This window comes from Oncorhynchus mykiss, chromosome 28 (assembly GCF_057628025.1).
Source record: "Oncorhynchus mykiss isolate SJ-2025 chromosome 28, ASM5762802v1, whole genome shotgun sequence".
NCBI lineage: Eukaryota > Metazoa > Chordata > Actinopteri > Salmoniformes > Salmonidae > Oncorhynchus > Oncorhynchus mykiss.
In genome coordinates this window covers 19,443,091-19,464,488 of record NC_143049.1, presented here as the reverse complement: position 1 = coordinate 19,464,488, position 21,398 = coordinate 19,443,091, and the positions used below count along the sequence as shown (strand labels likewise).

The 21,398-nt window shown below is 41.2% G+C and overlaps 1 protein-coding gene across 5 annotated transcripts in view; it reads right to left on the bottom strand.

The window, feature by feature from the left end:
• Positions 1 to 1,743: 1,743 nt before the first annotated feature.
• The window catches only part of LOC110508667 (solute carrier family 12 member 7), an 82,855-nt gene continuing 63,200 nt past the window's right edge, over positions 1,744 to 21,398 (bottom strand). For 2 of the 5 annotated variants that reach the window (XM_036967036.2, XM_090225570.1), the window contains exons 18-25: positions 16,904 to 17,099; positions 16,405 to 16,574; positions 16,027 to 16,158; positions 15,808 to 15,915; positions 13,717 to 13,892; positions 13,290 to 13,304; positions 8,838 to 8,971; positions 1,744 to 6,378 (exon numbers count right to left, since the gene is read on the bottom strand). In XM_036967036.2, the coding sequence (XP_036822931.1) occupies positions 6,287 to 6,378; positions 8,838 to 8,971; positions 13,290 to 13,304; positions 13,717 to 13,892; positions 15,808 to 15,915; positions 16,027 to 16,158; positions 16,405 to 16,574; positions 16,904 to 17,099 (1,023 nt within the window). In that variant the 3' untranslated portion in view covers positions 1,744 to 6,286. Of the gene's footprint in view, positions 6,379 to 8,837; positions 8,972 to 13,289; positions 13,305 to 13,716; positions 13,893 to 14,822; positions 14,958 to 15,807; positions 15,916 to 16,026; positions 16,159 to 16,404; positions 16,575 to 16,903; positions 17,100 to 21,398 lie in introns of all 5 variants that reach the window. The other 3 variants (XM_021589370.3, XM_090225571.1, XM_021589369.3) reach the window with 2 other exon arrangements.

Genomic DNA, 21,398 nt, shown 5'->3' with positions numbered 1-21,398 from the left:
GTTTGAACACGGTGATGCGTTGTGCAGACCGCACCACCCTCTGGAGAGCTCTGCGGTTGTGGGCGGTGCAGTTGCCGTACCAGGCGGTCATACAGCCCGAAAGGATGCTCTCGATTGTGCATATGTAAAAGTTTGTGAGGGTTTTAGGTGACAAGCCTAATTTCTTCAGTCTCCTGAGGTTGAAGAGGCACTGTTGCGCCGCCTTCACCACACTGTGTGTGGGTGGACCATTTCAATTTTCCGTCATGTGTACGCTGAGGAACTTAAAACATTCCACCTTCTCCATTGCTGTCCCGTCAATGTGGATGGGGGGGTGCTCCTTCTGCTGTTTCCTGAAGTCCACAATCATCTCTTTTATTTTCCTGACACCACACTCCAAGGGCCCTCACCTCCACCCTGTAGGCTGCCTCGTCGTTGTTGGTTATCAAGCCTACCACTGTAGTGTCATCTGCAAACTTGATGATTGAGTAGGAGGCGTGCATGGCCACGCAGACATGGGTGAACAGTGAGTACAGGAGGGGGCTGAGCACACACCCTTGTCAGGCCCCAGTGTTGAGGATCAGTGGTGGAGATGTTGTTTCCTACCTTCAGCACCTGGGGGCGGCATGTCAGGAAGTCCAGGGCCCAATTGCACAGGGCTGGGTTGAGAGCCAGGGGCACAAGCTTAATGATGAGCTTGGAGGGTACTATGGTGTTGAATGCTGAGCTGTAGTCAATGAACAGCATTCTTACATAGGTATTCCTCTTGTCCAGATGGGACAGGGCAGTGTGCAGTGTGATGGCATCGTCGGTGGACCTATTGGGGCGGTATGCAAATTGAAGTGAGTGTTGGAAAGTCTTGTCAAATTAATGTCATGACGTTATGATGGTATGATACAGGGGATGTTGGCTAAAAGTACAAAATTTGAGTGCAATACAGTTTTCCAGTCCCAAAGTGAGTCTACTTTAACTTTAAGAACTACATTTGAACATGAAAGGAAACGGTAAATACTATGCTAACGATGGTTGATGTATAGAACTAAAATGAGTCATAAGAGATATGTACTCCAGCTATACTATCAAATTAATTATGCTACTGATAACTTTACATTGAAAAACATGAACTCAGTCATTCTGATATTCATTCTTTCATATCATCTTTGGCACGTTATAGACCATCTGAATCTCTAGGGCTCATATTAGTACACATGCGAGCAAAATAGGCTGACATGTTTTCATCTCCCACTATACTTCTATGAGGTGGATTACAGTATATAATAGGCCAGCAACATGCAATACTGTAACAAACAAATGTATAGTATAATTTTTTTTAAAGTGACAATCTTTGCATTCATCTACCATCTATCTTAAAATGATGGATTTAGACACCATGTACCTTATATTTCTTCCATATTCAGCTTACTCTTATTGTAAAAAATCTTTCGGATGGAACGTTAAACGGGTGTCCGGACTCTCTAAGGTCATTAAAGATCCCATGGCACTTATCGTAAGAGTAGGGGTGTTAACCCTGGTGTCCTGGCTAAATTCCCAATCTGGCCCTCAAACCATCACAGTCACCTAATAATCCCCAGTTTACAATTGGCTCATTCATCCCTCTCCCCTGTAACTATTCTCCAGGTCATTGCTGCAAATGAGAAAGTGTTCTCAGTCAATTTACCTGGTAAAATAACAGATAAATAAAAAAAAATAAAAGTTATACTTAAAACTGGTTCACAAGCAGATTTGTAAGAATGTCTCACCACATGTTCAAGAATGGCTTTATTCAGATTACAACCTCTAATTTTCAGTTATTTGAAAATGGAATCTCGAAAAAAATAAAAATGTCACTATTTTTTTAAACGAGCCATAGAAAGTTGGATGCAATTTCAGTTTAATCCACCAGAAAAGACAGAACAAATATAACAACAAATATTATGGTTAAACTCAAATATACTGATTGATTAAAAAAAACTAAAATTATATCATAAATAGGACTGGTGGAGTCACACATGCAGCGAACAAAAATATATGGAAATGTCTGCTGTACAACCAACTAATTGCAGCATTACCGCAAAAATGGAAGAGGCATGTGGAAAGGGGAGAATGTAAGGAACTTCTCTGTCAGCCCTTCATTAAAGACCAAAATTGGTTAAAGAAAATTGTGATAAATAAAAAAGTATACCAGTTTAATTTAAGATCGCAAAAATGGACAGCTGTGCCATACAAATTGCAAAGTAGTCGGGAAGATATTTTTAATGTACCAATTTCATGGCACATGGTTTATGAACTGATACACAAAACGATTCCGGATTCAAAACTTTTTTCAATTAATATTATTATACAAAAATCTTGCAACCAATAGAACGTTATATATATGGGGGACACAACCGTCCCAGCTCTGCACATTTTTCTGCAAAGAGAATCATTAGATCATTTGTTGTGGTACTGTCAATATGTATCTGGTTTTTGGTCGCAGGTTCAGGGATGGCTCTTGAATTGCAACATTTACCTGGAGCTAACTACAAATAGCACTGCTAGCTAATTTGAAAAGTCAGTCAATCGATCAATAATATAATAATACTCTTAGCAAAAATGTTTCTTTAATTTACCATTTGTAGAAACTATGATAATAGAACATTTCAAAACTTTTGTGAAACATCACAGCTGAAAAATGAATGGCAAATCATTTTGAAGAGTGGGACTAAAAGTAACAAGATAACTCATGTAAAATATACTGTTTCCATAAAATGTACATAGGTTCATAACTTCTGTGAAACCGCACAGTTAAAAATATATGGCCAATAGAAATCAAACTGGATGGTCTTCATAGATAGATGTGAGGGATTGAGGGTAGCTGAAGGATAAAAAAAACAATTACATACATACAGTTGAAGTCGGAAGTTTACATACACTTAAGTTGAACTCATTAAAACTTGTTTTTCAACCACTCCACACATTTCTTGTTAACCAACTATAGTTATGGCAAGTTGGTTAGGAAACTCTAATTTTTCCAACAATTGTTTACAGACAGATAATAGCACTTATAATTCACTGTATCACAATTCCAGTGGGTCAGAAGTTTACATACACTAAGTTGACTGTGCCTTTAAACAGCTTGGAAAATTCCAAAAAATGATGTCATGGCTTTAGAAGCTTCTGATAGGCTAATTGGCATAATTTGAGTCAAGTGGAGGTGTAGCTATATCAACATAACCTAAAAGGCAGCTCAGCAAGGAACTGCAGCACTGCTCCAAAACCGTCATAAAAAAAGCCAGACTACGGTTTGCAACTGCACATGGGGACAAAGATAGTACTTTTTGGAGAAATGTCCTCTGGGCTGATGAAACAGAAATAAAACAGTTTGGCCATACCGACCATCATTATGTTTGGAGGAAATAGGGGGAGGCTTGCAAGTCAAAGAACACCATCCCAACCGTGAAGCACAGGAATGTTAAAAGCGTGTGCGAGCAAGTAGGCCTACAAACCTGGCAGCATCATGTTGTGGGGGTGCTTTGCTGCAGGAGGGACGGGTGCAATTCACAAAATAGATGGCATTATGAGGGAGGGAAATTATGTGGATATATTGAAGCAACATCTCAAGACATCAGTCAGGAAGTTGAAGCTTGGTCGCAAATGGGTCTTCCAAATGGACAATGACCCCAAGCATACTTCCAAAGTTGTGGCAAAATGGCTTAATGACAATAAAGGTATTGGAATGGCCATCACAAAGCCCTGACCTCAATCCTATAGAACATTTGTGGACAGAACTGAAAAAGTGTGTGCGAGCAAGGAGGCTCACAAACCTGACTCAGTTACACCAGCTCTGTCAGGAGGAATGGGCCAAAATTCACCTAACTTATTGTGGGAAACTTGTGAACGGTTACCTGAAACGTTTGACCCAAGTTAAACAATTTAAAGGCAATGCTACCAAATACTCATTGAGTGAAGGGAAACTTCTGACCCACTGGGAATGTGATGAAAGAAATAAAAGCTGAAATAAATAATTCTCTCTACTATTATTCTGACACTTAACTGACCTAAGACAGGGAATTTTTACTAGGATTGAATGTCAGGAATTGTGAAAAACTGAGTTTAAATGTATTTGGCTAAGCTGTATGTAAACTTACGACTTCTCTCTCTCACACACACACAAATGTTTGGGACACAGCTACTCATTCAAGGGTTTTTATTTATTTTGTTACTATTTTCTACATTGTAGAACAATAGTGAAGACATCAAAACTATTAGGAAGGCTTTTTCAACAGCTCTCTCTTGAAGGAGATCCCACATATGCTGAGTACTGCTTTTCCTTCACTCAGCGGTCCAACATCCCAATTGGGCTGAGGTTGGGTGATTGTGGGGGCCAGGTCATCTGATGCTGCACTCCAATACTCTTATTCGTCAAATAGTGCAAACACAGCCTGGAGGTGTGTTTTGGGTCATTGCCCTGTTGAAAAACAAATGATAGTCCCACTAAGCGCAAACCAGATGGGATGGAGTATCGCTGCAGAATGCAGTGTCACCAGCAAAGAACCCCCACACCTCCTCCTCCATGCTTCACGGTGGGAACCACACATGCAGAGATCATCCGTTCACCTACTTCGCGTCTCACAAAAGACACGGCGGTTGGAAACAAAAATAAAACATTTGGACTCAGTACTTTAGTTCAGACCAAAGTACAGACTTTTACCAGTCTAACGTCCATTGCTCGTGTTTCTTGGCCAAATCAAGTCTCTTCTTCTTGTTGGTCTCCTTTAGTAGTAGTTTCTATGCAGCAATTCGACCATGAAGGCCTGATTTACGCAGTCTCCTCTAAACTTTGAATGTTGAGATTTCTGTTTGTTACTTGAACTTTGTGAAACATTTATTTGGACTGCAATCTGAGGTGCAGTTAACTCGAATGACTTATCCTCTGCAGCAGAGGTTACTCTGGGTCTTCCTTTCCTGTGGCGGTCCTCATGAGAGCCAGTTCCATCATAGCGCTTGTTGATTTTTCCGGATTGACTGACCTTCTTGTCTTACAAAGTAATGGTGGACTGTCGTTTCTCTTTTCTTATTTAAGCTGCTTTTGCCATAATATGGACTTGGTCTTTTACCAAATAGGGCTATCTTCTGTATAAAACCCCTTCCTTGTCACAACATAACTGATGGTCTCAAACGCACTAAGGAAAGAAATTCCGCAAAATAACTTAAGGCACACCTGCTAATTGAAATTCATTCCAGGGTACTACCTCATTGGTTAAGAGAATGCCAAGAGTGTGCAAAGCTATCATTAAGGCAAAGGGTGGCTAATTTGAAGAATCTCAAATATAAAATATATTTAGTTTTGTTTAACACTTTTTTGGTTACAACATGATTCCATGTGTGTTATTTCATAGTTCTGATATCTTCACTATTATTCTACAATGTAGAAAACAGTCAAATATAAAGAAAAACCCTGGAATGAGTAGGCGTGTCCAAACTTTTGACTGGTACTGTGTAATATATATAAAAATGTAGAGGTTTGAGGTTTGGAAGCCACAATCCATCTGCGATATTAAAGCTGATCTACCACCTAAAAGAAAATATATATTGACAAAAATAATATCAATCAACATTTTTTTTGGCTGACATTGTTTACCGATTGACGGTCTATGACTGAAATAATGACGCACAACCAAATTTCACCTCGTGTATAACAGAAAGTTGAGACCCCGACTAAGTTCCTTTTTTGTTCACAAGAGGCTGTGGGGCCCAACGCGACCGCTTATGCTTAAGGCCAGTTCTACCAAATGGCACCCTATTCCCGATATAGTGCATTACATTTGACCAGGGCCCATAAGAGCTCTCGTCAAAAGTAGTGCACTACAGGGCAAGTGGCTCACTCCAGAGCACAACCACAGTAGGCTGCCTAACTTGGGATTTAAACACCCGTCTACTATCTGGACTTACAAGCTACATCCTATGTCAGCTAGGCTAGACCATACTACATTAGAGTCCTGAGCCATGTAATCCGAGGTCATCTCTATCCATCCTAATATCATTACTTATGCACTTTGTTCAACTGAAAGAATTCCTATTCCTAACGACTGACAATAAGAAATGGAAAGATTATCCAGAGTGCCCTCTGTTGTCCTCCAGTCAGCAGCAGTGTGTGCTTAGTCTGCTCCGCGTGTGGAGGCAGCCCCCTACTGTCCTCCCATACTACAGTATAGGGGCGACCCACTCCTCTCCTGGCACTGTGGTGGAGGCTGAGGCCCAGCCATTTGTCCGGATGACCTCGCCGGATTCTCTGAGGCTGCACCATACCCGCCCGTGTCTGTTGGCGCTAGGAATAGATTGTTATCACCTCCCTGCCTCCGCCACGTACCAGCAGCACACGGTCCAGTCCATCCATAAGAACCTCCAGAAACTCCATGTCTACAGGCCATGTGGTCAAGGAGAAACAACCGCATAGACACTGACGTGGAAGAGTACTAATGGTACAGTGATTTGAAATATCAAAAGTAAAAGTCATGGGGGCAATAACCTAAAAGTCTTTAATTTTAATTTAGATGCAGACACCTCAAAGCAGTTCCTCATCAACAGTTCATGCCTATGTACAATGCCGTCTGTGAAAATGTATTGCGGATTCTCTATATTTGCATATTCTTTACACTGAATGTTATCAGATCTTCAACCAAAACCAAATATTAAATAAAGGGAACCTGAGTTAACTAATAACATTTGTATACTTGAAAAGTTACGCAACATTGGTGCTGAGCAATTACTAGATTATTTTAATTTTTTTACTAATTGACCAATGTCTATAACACTATACAAAAGTATGTGGACACCCCTTTGCTGACAGGTGTATAAAATCAAGCACACAGCCATGCAATCTCCATAGACAAACATTGGTCATAGAATGGCCTTACTGAAGAGCTCAGTGACTTTCGAAGTGACACTGTCATAAGATGCCACCTTTCCGACAAGTCAGTATGTTAAATTTCTGCCCTGCTAGAGCTGCCACGGTCAACTGTAAGTGCTGTTTCTATGAAGTGGAAATGTGTAGGAGCAACAACAGCTCAGCCGCGAAGTGGTAGGCCACACAAGCTCACAGAACGGGACCGCCGAGTGCTGTATGCACATAAAAATCACCTGTCCTCGGTTGCAACACTCACTATCAAGTTCCAAACTGCCTCTGGAAGCAATGTCAGCACAAGAACTGTTCGCCAGGAGCTTCATGAAATGGAAATCTTAACAATACAGCACACAATAACATTCTAGATGATTCTGTGCTTCCAACTTTGATTCAGCATGACAATGCCCCTGTGCACAAATCTAGGTCCATACAGAAATGGTTTGTCGAGATCAGTGCGGAAGAAATTGGCTGGCCTGCATAGAGCCCTGACCTCAACCCCATTAAACACATTTGGGATGAATAGGAACGCCAACAGTGAGCCAGGCCTAATCGCCCAACATCAGTGCCCAGCCTCACTAATGCTCGTGGCTCATATGGAAGCAAGTACCCACAGCAATGTTCCAACATCTAGAGGAAAGTCTTCCCAGAAGAGTGGAGGCTGTTATAGCAGGTGTCCACATACTTTTTGTCATGAAGTGTAGTTTAGCACAGAAAACATGGTAATTAACTACAATGATCATAATCCATTGCGTTTCTACTTGTCCGGTGTGTGTGTTTCTTTTACACATGCTATGATAGGTTAGTGTGGGACATAGAGAGAATAGAAAAGAATGTGAGCTCGAGAGGGATAGCGAGCAGTTGCTTCGCCAGGTATCTCTACTTGAAAATACATGATCTGTGATTGATAGTTGGTATTCAGCAGTCATAAAAGTATGCCTTATTTATGTCTGGCAAAAACCCTGCATTCCACAATAAGCTCCTCATACCAAAGGTCAAGCATGGTGGTGGTGGTAGTGTGATGATTTGGGGATGTTTTGCTGCCTCAGGACCTGGACAACTTGCCATCATTGAAGGAACCATGAATTCTGCTTTGTATCAGAGAATTCTACAGGAGAATGTTAGGCCATCTGTCTGAGCTGAAGCCCAGCTGGGTCATGCAACAAGACAATGAACCAAAAACACACAAATTCTACATAAGAATGACTTAAAAGAAACAAATATAACATTGTGGAATGGCCTAGTCAAAGTCCAGACCAAAATCCAATTTAGATGTTGTAGCAGGACCGGAAACGAGCAGTTCATGCTTGAAAAGCGGCAGGTAGCCTAGTGGTTAGAGCGTTGGACTAGTAACCGAAAGGTTGCAAGCTCGAATCCCCGTGCTGGCAAGGTAAAAATCTGTCGTTCTGCCCCTGAACAAGGCAATTAATCCACTGTTCCTAATGCCATCATTGAAAATAAGAATTTGTTCTTAAATGACTTGCCTAGTTAAATAAAGGTAACAAAAATAAATAAATAAAAGGGCACAATTGTTACTGAGTTAAAGCAGTTCTGCATGGACCAGTGGACCAAAATTCCTCCACAGAAATTAGAGACTGATCAACATCTACAAGAAGTGTTTGATTGCAGCTAAAAGTGGTACAACCAGTTAATGAGTGTAAGGGGGTAAATACTTTTCCACACAGGGGAACTGAGTGTTGCTTAATTTTGTTTAATAAATAAATAGGTATCCAATTTTTGTGTTATTTGTTCAGTCCCTGTATCTAATATTATGTTTTGGTTGAAGATCTGTTAACATTCAGCGTGAAAAATTTGCAAAAATAGAGAAAATTAAAGGTAGAACATGTGTTTTCACAGCACTGTACATCATAGCTTCAGTCCCTGTCAGTCTATTTATTACTGTAAGATGATACTGACTCAGACAGTGGACACTCCGTTATCCAGTTCAGAGTATACTAGTGGTTTAAAAAAAGGATACAATTCTCGTCACCACCCTTGTTTTTGGGCGGTCCAGGCATGTTCAGCAGCACCAGCTGAGCTCCCTGGGATTTGTTGACCACAACCTCATTCAACTTGACCGCGGTGTGCATCCTCCTCACGTTAGACTGGTTCCTACAAAATAGGAAAAATAACAGGTTAAACTCAAGAATAACAACTTTCATGTCTTCTACTTGGATTGAGCCCCAAAAGGCACCGTTTTTTTAATTGCCAGCAGCATACCACCCTGCATACCACTGCTGGCTTGCTTCTGAAGCTAAGCAGGGTTGGTCCTGGTCAGTTCCTGGATGGGACACCAGGTGCTGCTGGTGTTGTAGGGCCAGTAGGAGGCACTCTTTCCTCTGGTCTAAAAAAATATCCCAATGCCCCAGGGCAGTGATTGGGTACACTGCCCTGTGTAGGGTGCTGTCTTTCGGGTTGGGACGTTAAACGGGTGTCCTGACTCTGAGGTCATTAAAGATCCCATGGCACTTATCGTAAGAGTAGGGGTGTTAACCCCGGTGTCCTGGCTAAATTCCCAATCTGGCCCTCAAACCATCACGGTCACCTAATAATCCCCAATTTACATCCCCCTCCTCTCCCCTGTAACTATTCCCCAGGTCGTTGCTGCAAATAAGAACGTGTTCTCAGTCAACTTACCTGGTAAAATAACAGATAAATAAATACATTTTCCCTATATAGTGCACTAGAATTTGACCAGGCCCTGGTCAAATGTAGTGCATTATATAAGGAATAGGGATACATTGTATGCCTTATATTCTACTACAGGCTTCTACTATAAACATGACATCATACCTGTCATAAGCATTCATGATACGTGACTTGACGGTATCATGGCAAAAATGTACAGTAAGCCAATTAGCTACCCTAAGTAATGTATAACAAATGCCTCCATAGCCATACTATAGATTATACTGATAAAACATGGTTCAGGAGTAATGTCATGTTGATACTGCATGTAACAGTAGGCTTAACTAAATCTAGTTAAGGAATATTGCAGGCAGAAGTAATTGTTGATTTGACAAGAATAATATCACGCCTCAAGGCATATTTGTTAGATATAGTTGAATTCGGAAGTTTACATACACCTTAGCCAAATACATTTAAACTCAGTTTTTCACAATTCCTGACATTGAATCCTAGAAAAATTCCCAGTCTTAGGTCAGTTAGGATCACCACTTTATTTTAAGAATATGAAATGTCAGAATAATAGTAGAGAGAATAATTTATATCAGCTTTTATTTATTTCATCACATTCCCAGTGGGTCAGAAGATTACAAACAATTTAAATACTAATTGAGTGTAACGTCAAACGTTTGAGGTAGCATTCCACAAGCTTCCCACAATAAGTTGGGGGAATTTTGGATCATTCCTCCTAACAGAGCTGGTGTAACTGAGTCAGGTTTGTAGGCCTCCTTGCTCGCACACACTTTTTCAGTTCTGCCCACACATTTTTTATAGGATTGAGGGCAGGGCTTTATGATGGCCACACAATACCCTGACTTTGTTGTCCTTAAGCCATTTTGCCACAACTTTGGAAGTATGCTTGGGGTCATTGTCCATTTGGAAGACCCATTTGCGACCAAGCTTTAACTTCCTGACTGATGTCTTGAGATGTTGCTTCAATATATCCACATAATTTCCCTCCCTCATGATGCCATCTATTTTCTGAAGTGCACCAGTCCCTCATGGAGCAAAGCACCCCCACAACATGATGCTGCCAACCCCGTGCTTCACGGTTGGGATGGTGTTCTTCGGCTTGCAAGCCTCCCCCTTTTCCCTCCAAACATAACAATGGTCATTATGGCCAACCTATTTTTGTTTCATCAGACCAGAGGACAAAGTACAATCTTTGTCCACATGTGCAGTTGCAAACCGTAATCTGGATTGTTATGGTGGTTTTGGAGCAGTGGCTTCTTCCATGCAGAGCGGCCTTATGACAATATAGGTCGCGTTTTACTGTGGATATAGATACTTTTGTACCGGTTTCCTCTAGCATCTTCACTAGATCCATTGCGGTTGTTCTGGAATTGATTTGCACTTTTCTGGAATTGATTTGCAATGTTCATCTCTAGGAGACAGAACGCGTCTCCTTCCTGAGCCGTATGACGGCTGCGTGGTCCCATGGTGTTTATACTTGCAAATTATTGTTTGTACAGATGAACGTGGTAGCTTCAGGTGTTTGGAAACTGCTCCCAAGGATGAACCAGACTTGTGGAGGTCTACAATTTATTTTCTGAGGTCTTGGCTGATTTCTTTTGATTTTCCCATGATGTCATGCAAAGAGGCACTGAGTTTGAAGGTAGGCCTTGAAATACATCTGCATGTACACCTCCAATTGAGTCAAAGGATGTCAGAAGCTTCTAAAGCCATTACATTCCAAGCTGTTTAAAGGCACAGTCAACTTAAGTGTATGTAAACTTCTGACCCACTGGAATTGTGATACAGTGAATTATATATGTATTATTATCTGTCTGTACACAATTGTTGGAAAAATGACTTGTGTCATGCACCAAGTAGATGTCCTAACCGACTTGCCAAAACTATAGTTAGTTAACAAGAAATTTGTGGAGTGGTTGAAAAACGAGTTTTAATGACTAAGTGTAACTTCCGACTTCAACTGTATTTTTAGTACCAGTCAAAAGTTGACACACCTACTCATTCAAGGGTTTTACTTTATTTGTACTATTTTCTACATTGTATAATAATAGTGAAGACACCAAAACTATGAAAGAATACAGAATCATGTACAGTGGTAAACAACAAAAGTGTTAAACAAATCCAAAAAAAGTAGCCACCCCTTTGTCTTGATGACAGCTTTGCACACTCTTGGCATTCTCTCAACCAGCTTCACGAGGTAGTCACCTGGAATGCATTTCAATTATCAGGTGTGCCTTGTTAAAAGTTCATTTGTGGAATTTCTTTCCTTCTTAATGTGTTTGAGCCAATCAGTTGTGTTGTGACATTGTAGGTGTGGGTATACAGAGGATAGCCCTATTTTTGTAAAAGACCAAGTCCATATTATGGCAAGAACAGCTCAAATAAGCAAAGATAATCATTACATTAAGACATGGAGGTCAGTCAATCCGGAAAATTTCAATAACTTTTAAAGTTTCTTCAAGCGCAGTTGCAAAAACCATCAAACACTATTATGAAACTGTCTCATAAGAACAGCCACAGGAAAGGAAGACCCAGAATTACCTCTGCTGCAGGGGATAAGTTCATTAGAGTTACATGCACCTCAGATTACAGCCCAAATAAATGCTTCACAGACTTCAAGTAACAGACACATCTCCACATCAACTGTTTAGAGGAGACTGCATAAATCAGGCCTTCATGGTCAAATTGCTGCAAAGAAACCACTACTAAAGGACACCAATAAAAAGAAGAGACTTGCTTGGGCAGAGAAACACAAGCAATGGACATTAGACTGGTGGAAATCTGTCCTTTGGTTTGATGAGTCAAAATTTGATATTTTTGGTTCCAACCGCCGTGTCTTTGTGAGACGCTGAGTAGGTGAATGGATAATCTCTGCATATGTGGTTCCCGCCATGAAGGAGGAGGTGTGATGATGTGGGGGGGTGCTTTGCTGGTGACACCGTCAGTGATTTATTTAGAGTTCAAGGCACACTAAACCAGCATGGCTACCACAGCATTCTGCAGCGATACGCAATCCCATCTGGTTTGCGCTCAGTGGGACTATCATTTGTTTTTCAACAGGAGAATGACCCAAAACACACCTCCAGGCTGTGTAAGGGCTATTTGACCAAGAAGGAGAGGGATGGAGTTCTGCATCAGATGACCTGGCCTCCACAATCACCCGACCTCATCCCAATTGAGATGGTTTGGGATGAGTTGGACAGCAGAGTGAAGGAAAAGCAGCCAACAAGCACTCTGCATGTGTGGGAACTCCTTGAAGACTGTTAGAAAAGCATTCCTCATGAATCTGGTTGAGAGAATGCCAAGAGTGTGCAAAGCTGTCATCAAGGCAAGGGGTGGCTACTTTGAAGAGTCTCAAATATAAAATATATTTAGATTTGTTTGGTTACTACATGATTCCATATGTGTTATTTCATAGTTTTGATGTCTTCACTATTATTCTACAATGTAGATAGTAGTAAAAATAAAGAAACCTTTGAATGAGTAGGTGTGTCCAAACTTTTGACTGGTACTGTATATATGCTTACCATTATAAGCATATATAAAATAGTCTAGGCAAGTTAGGCAAGGTCACACATGCTGAGTGAATGTTATCTTTTCCACGTAAATCAACTAAGAGAGAGAACTATACATGCTGTTGGAAGAGGAGGAGGAGAGAAGTGAAGAAAGACACCACACACCCCTCTTTGCACTAAGACAAACTATAAGGTCACGACATGAGGGGGGGAAAAGGATCACACACATACTTAAGACTAAGGGAAACTTGACTTACAGACTCTCCCACTCTCTAGAAGAGAGGAAACAAAACAAAACATAGGTATGTTTATAATATATACATCTCACCATGGTTAATCACACATTTCAGACACAAATAGGGAGAACAGGGCATCAATGCAAGGCACACCTGATAATTGACTAGTCTGAACATCCTGAGAACCGAGTATAGTTCAAGTAAAGGTACATCATACTCAGTCTAGATATTTCAAGTATGTAACAGTACTGTAGCTATTGTAACCATTATTCTATATGTGCACTAGACAGGTGCATCTATGGATTGAGTAGTTTCTGTTGGCAGTGCTAATACCATTTTCACACTACCATAACCAGGCCAGTACAGAACAGTAAGACTCAGTTCAGTAGTGTGAAAGGGGTATGTCTGACAGTGTACTGCCGTGTGAGTCTCTAGGGGAGATACTTACGGTTTCATATTGAAGAGGTCCTTCACGCCCACGTTCGGCTCGCCGCGTTTACGGTTCCTCTCGGCGATCAGCTTGTCTTTGGTCCAGGTCATGTGGACGTGGTGGTCGGAAGTGGCGGTAGCTGTGTCACTGAGGTTGGCATGGGACTTAGTGCCCAGTTTAGTGATCAGCTGAGCCTGGGGGATAACACTGGTGTCACTACAGACCCAGGCAGGATGCTAAACAAAGCAGTGCCTCCTGTCAGATAGGATCAGGAGGCTGGCACAACTGTAGAATGGAGACTATCCTTATGTTTTGCATTATCGGCAAGAATGATAATGTTAATCCAAGCAATAGATCCATAATGGATTATGGATGACATTCTCATGGTTGCATTCGTTCATCTGTCTACTCCATGGAAAAGGCATGAAATATTACTGTACATTTCAATGCTTCAACGTTAAAATAACAAAGCTCCATAAAAACAATGCATGACATAGAAACAAAATAAAGTGTACTATAGCAAACAATAATAATAAAACATACTACAAATAAATCAAAGTGAAGTTGAAAAATGAAAATGATGGAAACAATTAGGAAAAATGGGATTACATTTCTAATCCAAATTGAAGTTGGAGGCTTGGGGTTGGCGGTTTGGCCAGCGCACCAAGAACGTTCTAAGTTTTTGGTTCTAAGAAGATTGTTGTAAAAAGATCTAAGTGTAATACTTGCTACAAAGTTACTGAGCCGATAACTCTCACGTAAGTGGATGCAGGAGTAGGGTGACAAGGACACAAGAGGACCACAGCCATAGAAATCCTATAATTCAGTTCTCTTTCATTCTTTTGCCACAGTCATATTCATTGAGTAATGGTTCAGGGCGCTGCTTCCAGAAACACATACAGTATTGGGGTACGCTTTTACTGGAACACCTTAGTCATTCCTTACGATTTCCTCAAGAATTGACAAATCACAGCTTTTTTAGAAAAATACTTAATAGCTGTGGCTCTGTCCATGTCAGATATAGGCATGAGGATGGGCTAAAGGGTGGAGAGGGAAAGGAGATTGCTTATGGGATGTTTATGGGATGGTTCTGAGGCAGACACATCACATGGCTGCTGGGCTACCTCCTCATCTTCCCGTATGTCCATGGATATGGACAGGCTTGGGACCTGTAGTGTGTTTGAGGCCTGTAGTGTCTCCACCACGGAGGACTTCTTCTTCTCGATGGAGTTACGTGACTCGTCTGTGATGCTCTGAATCTGAAGCCCAACCCGATGCGAGCCCAGAACATCCAACACAGCAGCAGGAAATCAGGACAGGCCAAAATGTCACAACAGTCAGTCCATATTACGAGCCACAAACAACAAGGAAGAACTACTGTAACAGGAATGAACAAAAATATGATCTATCCCGCGTGTGAAGTGCAACCTTTGTCCCCGTCCTTGATTTAAATACTGTGCATAGGCCTACAGTCAACATTCAAAGCAGTGACCAAGTGTTCACTTGTCAATATAATGATGTTTTATCCACTATTGTACAAAAGCTGAAGAAAATACGCACATCCAGGTACTTTCTGCAGGTGCTGGAGATGTAGGAAAACACAGTATACTGCTGCTCATGCTCCCAGGTGATTTTATTTACAACAATGTTTTGACTTAAACCCTTCAGTTTCAAAATGTACATATTGTGTCTTATCCTAACCTTCCTTGTGTATGATCATATATTTTGATACTTTTGTGAACCTATGTTATATAATTTTACCTCCCGTTTCATTAGCCTTCCGCCCCCACCTGGATATGGATGCCTGATGAAGGGTCGAACTGTTCCATATAGAATCACCTGGGATCGTGAGCAGCAGTGTGCGCCGTTTCCCTTTTGTTGTCCACTATTGAATCACCTGGTTACACCACAGGAGGCTGCTAAGGGGAGGACAGCTCATAATAATGGATGGAATGGAGTAAATGGAATGGTATCAAACACATGGAAACATGATGAGTATGATACCATTCCATTGATTCCATTCCAGCCATTACTATGAACCCGTCCTCCCCAAACCACCAACCTCCTGTAGATTAAACAGAACCTGACAAGAGTTGAGCATCACATTACCTCTCTCTCCCGCTCGGTTTTGGACAGCTGCATCTGTTTCAGCATCTGAGAGCGCTGCTCCATCACCAGGGTCTTCTCATAGGTGAATGCTGCAATGTCACTATCGTGCTGAGGACAGAAATACAAAGAAACTGGCAAAAAAAGGGGGCAAAACCGTTGACAAGTGGTTTCTTATTTATACTATAGCAGGTATGATTAAGTGTGAGTGCAGCTGCTTACCATCTCCACCACCTCCACTACAGCGTTGAGACGGAGGTGATACAGGAACATCTGCAGGTCCTTCTTCATCTGAATACTGTTGTCATTCATCTGAGCCACTGTGAAGATACGCATCTTACACTTCCTCCACACCTGGGACAGATAAGGGACAGAGATATAGAAAAAAAGGAAAGAAACTATGAGCGTCTATGAAACTGTTCTAAATGATATAGTGCTTCAGTCCAATATCAGTTGTGGAAATTGTTTAATGGCCCCTTGCAATTAACAAAAAACATTTCTGGCCATTATTAGAATGTAGTGTGTACATACTTTTTCTTCTTTTTTTACAAAGCAACAGTATACAGTACCCAAAGGCATATGGTGCCAATGCCACAATACCTTGTGTTGGCGCAGTAAGAAAGGCAGCAGCATGAGAAGACCTCCATCGTGAACAATCCACCACACGTCTATGGTGCCCTCCCCCAGACGGTCCTGGTTGCAGGGGAACTTGTCAATGTTCTTAGCAACCAACAGGGCCTGATGGGCTGACGTAGTCTCTCTCACTGTCTCTGTGGGATAAGGAGGATATTTACTGTACTGCTTGTATTGTTATCAGTGCAAGAAACCCACATAATTAGGCCCCACAGTTTTGACTGACTCTGGTCAGGTAATTTGGTCAGGAAAAACTCTTAACCCGGCCTATAAACATACAAAAATGTTCTCAGAACCTAAAACCAAATCTCAATAGATAGCTACGCTAGCTTAATTTTTCAAATGTATGTGGATGTTGTCAGAGGCTACTTATTATGACATACTTGATGCTCCTTAAATCTACTGTAGACTAGTATAGCAAACGATGGTGTGTAGTGTGGAGGATACTAGAGTATGGTGTGTGTACCAATGAAGTTCTTCCAGGGGTAGGAGTCCTCAGCCTGTTTCCAGCCCCCAGGCCAGGCCATGAGAACGGCGTTGTGTTTCATGCCCCCCAGCCCTGCCGACTGGATCAGGTGGGAGAAACCATCCCGCAGGTTAGAGGACACCACCACGTGGCAGAAACCTTTGGTACGCTCCAGGTGCATAGCCGACTTAACGTTCTGCACCAAGAAAAGACAAAAAACATCAGGAGAAAATATAATGAAAGAGTGAAGAGGAGGATGAATCGATGGGAAAGTGAAAATAAACACTTTCAAAATACCGATAGTGGATGAAACATTTGATGCAAGAATACAGTGGCAAGAAAAAGTAAGTGAACCCTTTGGAAATACCTGGATTTCTGCATAAATTGGTCATAAAATTATCTGATCTTCATCTAGATCACAACAATAGACAAACACAGTCTGCTTAAACTAATAACACAAACAATTATACGTTTTCATGTCTTTATTGAACACACTGTGTATACATTCACAGTGCAGGGTGAAAAAAGTATGTGAACCCTTGGATTTAATAACTGGTTGACCCTACTTTGGCAGCAATAACCTCAACCAGACCTGCACAAAGGGCAGGAGGAATTTTGGACCATTCCTCTTTACAAAACTGTTTCAGTTCAGCAATATTCTCGGGATGTCTGGTGTGAACTGCTCTATGAGGTCATGCCACAGCATCTCAATCGGGTTGAGGTCAGGACTCTCCAGTAGTCATATTTTCTTCTGTTGAAGCCATTCTGTTGTTGATTTACTTCTGTGTTTTGGGTCGTTGTCCTGTTGCATCACCCAATTTCTGCTGAGCTTCAATTGGCGGACAGATAGCCTAACATTTTCCTGTTAAACTTGGGATTTCATTTTTCCATCGATGATAGCAAGCTGTCCAGGCCCTGAGGCAGCCCCAAACCATGATGCTCCCTGCACCATACAGTTGGGTTGAGGTTTTGATGTTGGTGTGCTGTGCCTTTTTTCTCCACACATAGTGTTGTTGTTGTTGTTCCTTCCAAACAACTCAACTGTAGTTTCATCTGTCCACAGAATATTTTGCCAGTAGCGCTGTAGAACATCCAGGTGCACTTTTGCAAACTTCAGACGTGCACCAATGTTGTTTTTGGACAGCAGTGGCTTCTTCCGTGGTGTCCTCCCATGAACACCATTCTTGTTTAGTGTTTTACGTATCGTTGACTCGTCAATAGAGATGTTAGCATGTTCCAGAGATTTCTGTAAGTCTTTAGCTGACACTCTAGGATTCTTCTTAACCTCATTGAGCATTCTGCGCTGTGCTCTTGCAGCCTTCTTTGCAGGACGGCCACTCCTAGGGAGACTAGAGTGCTGAACTTTTCCTCCATTTATAGACAATTTGTCTTACCATGGACTGATGAACAACAAGGTTTTTAGAGGAACTTTTGTAACCCTTTCCAGCTTTATGCAAGTCAACAATTCTTAATCTTAGGTCTTCTGAGATCTCTTTTGTTCGAGGCATGGTTCACATCAGGCAGTGCTTCTTGTGAGTGTTTTTTATAAGGCAAGGCAGCTCTAACCAACATCTCCAATCTCGTCTCATTGATTGGACCAATTAGCTTTCGGAGAAGTCATTAGCCTAGGGGTTCACATACTTTTCCCAACCTACACAGTAAATGTTTAAATTATATATTCAATATAGACAAGAGAAATACAATAATATGTGTGTTATTAGTTTAAGCACACTGTGTGTGTATTGTTGTGACTTAGATGATCAGATTACATTTGATCAAATCCAGGTAATTCCAAAGGGTTCTTACTTTTTCTTGCCACTGTACTATGCAGAAAGTATGAAGAAAAATCACCCATGGGATGTAAGTCTTTATAAATGCTTTCTAAACTTGGACCTTAAGTCAAGAGTGAGTGACCAAAATAATGTTTCAACATGTATGGCTAATAATTGGAAACATCTATACAGCTGACTGCAGGAATCTTTACGGAGCCAGTGGAGTTAGATGGCACAAAGCGTTTTATTGACCTCTTCGTACTTGAAATAGACTAGTCAGAACATATCATTGAATTTGGCCAGAGGGTAGCATGACAGAACAAGACTGAAATGCAGCTTTCATCAGACTGTAATCTGGGACGAGGAAGAGGACAGAGAGTGAGGTGCACAGAGAATTATGTAATTATGTATAAAGTTGTAACATTTTGTCCCAGAGGGCAATTGGCTTTGCAGCAGGTAAAAAAAACATATAAAATCTACATGGATCACAATGGATCACCAGTACTCATCTCTAACAGCTTGCCTCTATGATGTTTCAGTGCACCCCTCTGACCTGCCAGCAGGTGGCAGAGCTTTCTGTTTTGAGATCATGAATTGAGAACTCAATACACCTCAATGAGGTGAAAGCAAAGGAGTAAGCAAGCCTGTTAGAGTCAGGGATAATAATGCATATACTAGCACTTGTAGTGTGCTTGCCAAACGCCTGCTTGACAAAGACTCCAGCCACCCGAGAGATGGACTGTTCTCCATGCTCACATCCGGCAGGCAGTACCGGTGCATCAAGGCTCAGACCAACAGACTCCTAAACAGCTTCTATCCCCTGGCCAGCCATAAGACTGTTAAATGGCTAACAACTACTGCTCTCCCTCTCCCACAGACTATCCACACAGACCATCCACAGGTCTCCACCGATGTATTACTGCATTACACTGCTGTCCATTGATTATTGATTACCATTAGTATTTATCTATTTATCCTGCTACTGGTCACTATTACTACTGTTTACATGTTTATACATACACATTAATATATGCCAGTAGTCTATTACCATAAGTATTTATATATTGCTGCTACCAGTTACTTTTTCAGCAGTGTTTACATGTACACTGAGTATATAAAACATTAAGAACACCTGCTCTTTCCATGACATAGACTGACCAGGTGAAAGCCATGATCCCTTCTTGATGTTACTTGTTAAATCCACTTCAATCAGTATAGATGAAGGAGGAGACAGGTTAAAGAAGGATTTTTAAGTCTTGAATTTTTTTGGGCATGGATTGTGTGTGTGCCATTCAGAGGGTGAATGGGTAAGCCAAATAATGAATTGCCTTTGAACGGGGTATGGTAGAAAATTGAGTGTTTGAAGAACTGCAACACTGCTGTGCTATTCACGCTGAACTTTTTTGGTTACTACATGATTCCATATGTATTATTTCATAGTGTTGATGTCTTCTCTATGTAGAAAATAGTAAAAAATTAAGAAAAACCCCTGAATGAGTAGGTGTCCAAACTTTTGACTGGTACAGATCAAATCACATTTATTTATAAAGCCCTTCTTACATCAGCTGATATCTCAAAGTGCTGTACAGAAACCCAGCCTAAAACCCCAAACAGCAAGCAATGCAGGTGTAGAAGCACGGTGGCTAGGAAAAACTCCCTAGAAAGGCCAGAACCTACCAAGAAACCTAGAGAGGAACCAGGCTATGAGGGGTGGAGCCTCTTCTGGCTGTGCCGGGTGGAGATTATAACAGAACATAGCCAAGATGTTCAAATGTTCATAAATGACCAGCAGGGTCAAATAATAATAAATCACAGTGGATGTCGAGGGTGCAACAGGTCAGCACATCAGGAGTAAATGTCAGTTGGCTTTTTATAGCCGACCATCTCTACCGCTCCTGCTGCATGTATGTATGTATGTATGTATGTATGTATGTATGTATGTATGTATGTATGTATGTATGTATGTATGTATGTATGTATGAGTGATGCACCGATATTACAGTTTTGGCCGATATCCGATAATTTCTTTGCCAAAAAACCCGATACCTGATATTAAACATTTTAGCGACCTTTTAAGCATTCTAGTACAGTTAAATAGTTAACACACACCCATGGACGCTGTGGTCTAAGTGCAAGAGGTCATTGTTTGCAGGCTGGTTGTATTGATGCTAGCTAGGTACCAAGGTAAAAGCTAGCTACTCCAGAAGCTGCGGTCGAACAAATTATGCTTTATTACCAACGCGGTATTGTCATCTACCATGACAGAGATTGGTTGATTGTCAAGGACAATGAAAACCATTATCAAGGAATTCGCCTTTGAGTTGTCTCGCTGAAATATTGTTACTCTTTCAAATGACTGCTTGACTTGTTCACTGCTCGATCCACACAGCTGACATTGTGGGCAAGTTTAGGAATGCTGTGTTGCACGTATCGTAATTTACGTCATGTACCTTTGTTATATAGGTATGCACGTCAGCTTTGACATTGGTTTTGCACATCTGGCGTTAAACTAGACATCGGGCCGATATCAATTTTGGCATTTTTAGCTAATATCGGGCCGATTCCGATATGTTCACCGATATATCGTGCATCCCTAGTATGTATGTATGTATGTATGAAAATATCAGTGATGTTATCCTCGCAAGGGGAGGGTGCTAGAGTATGGAAAACAGAGGTGACAATAATTTTGACCGTTATCTTTCGAGATTCTTAAAAAAAAATGT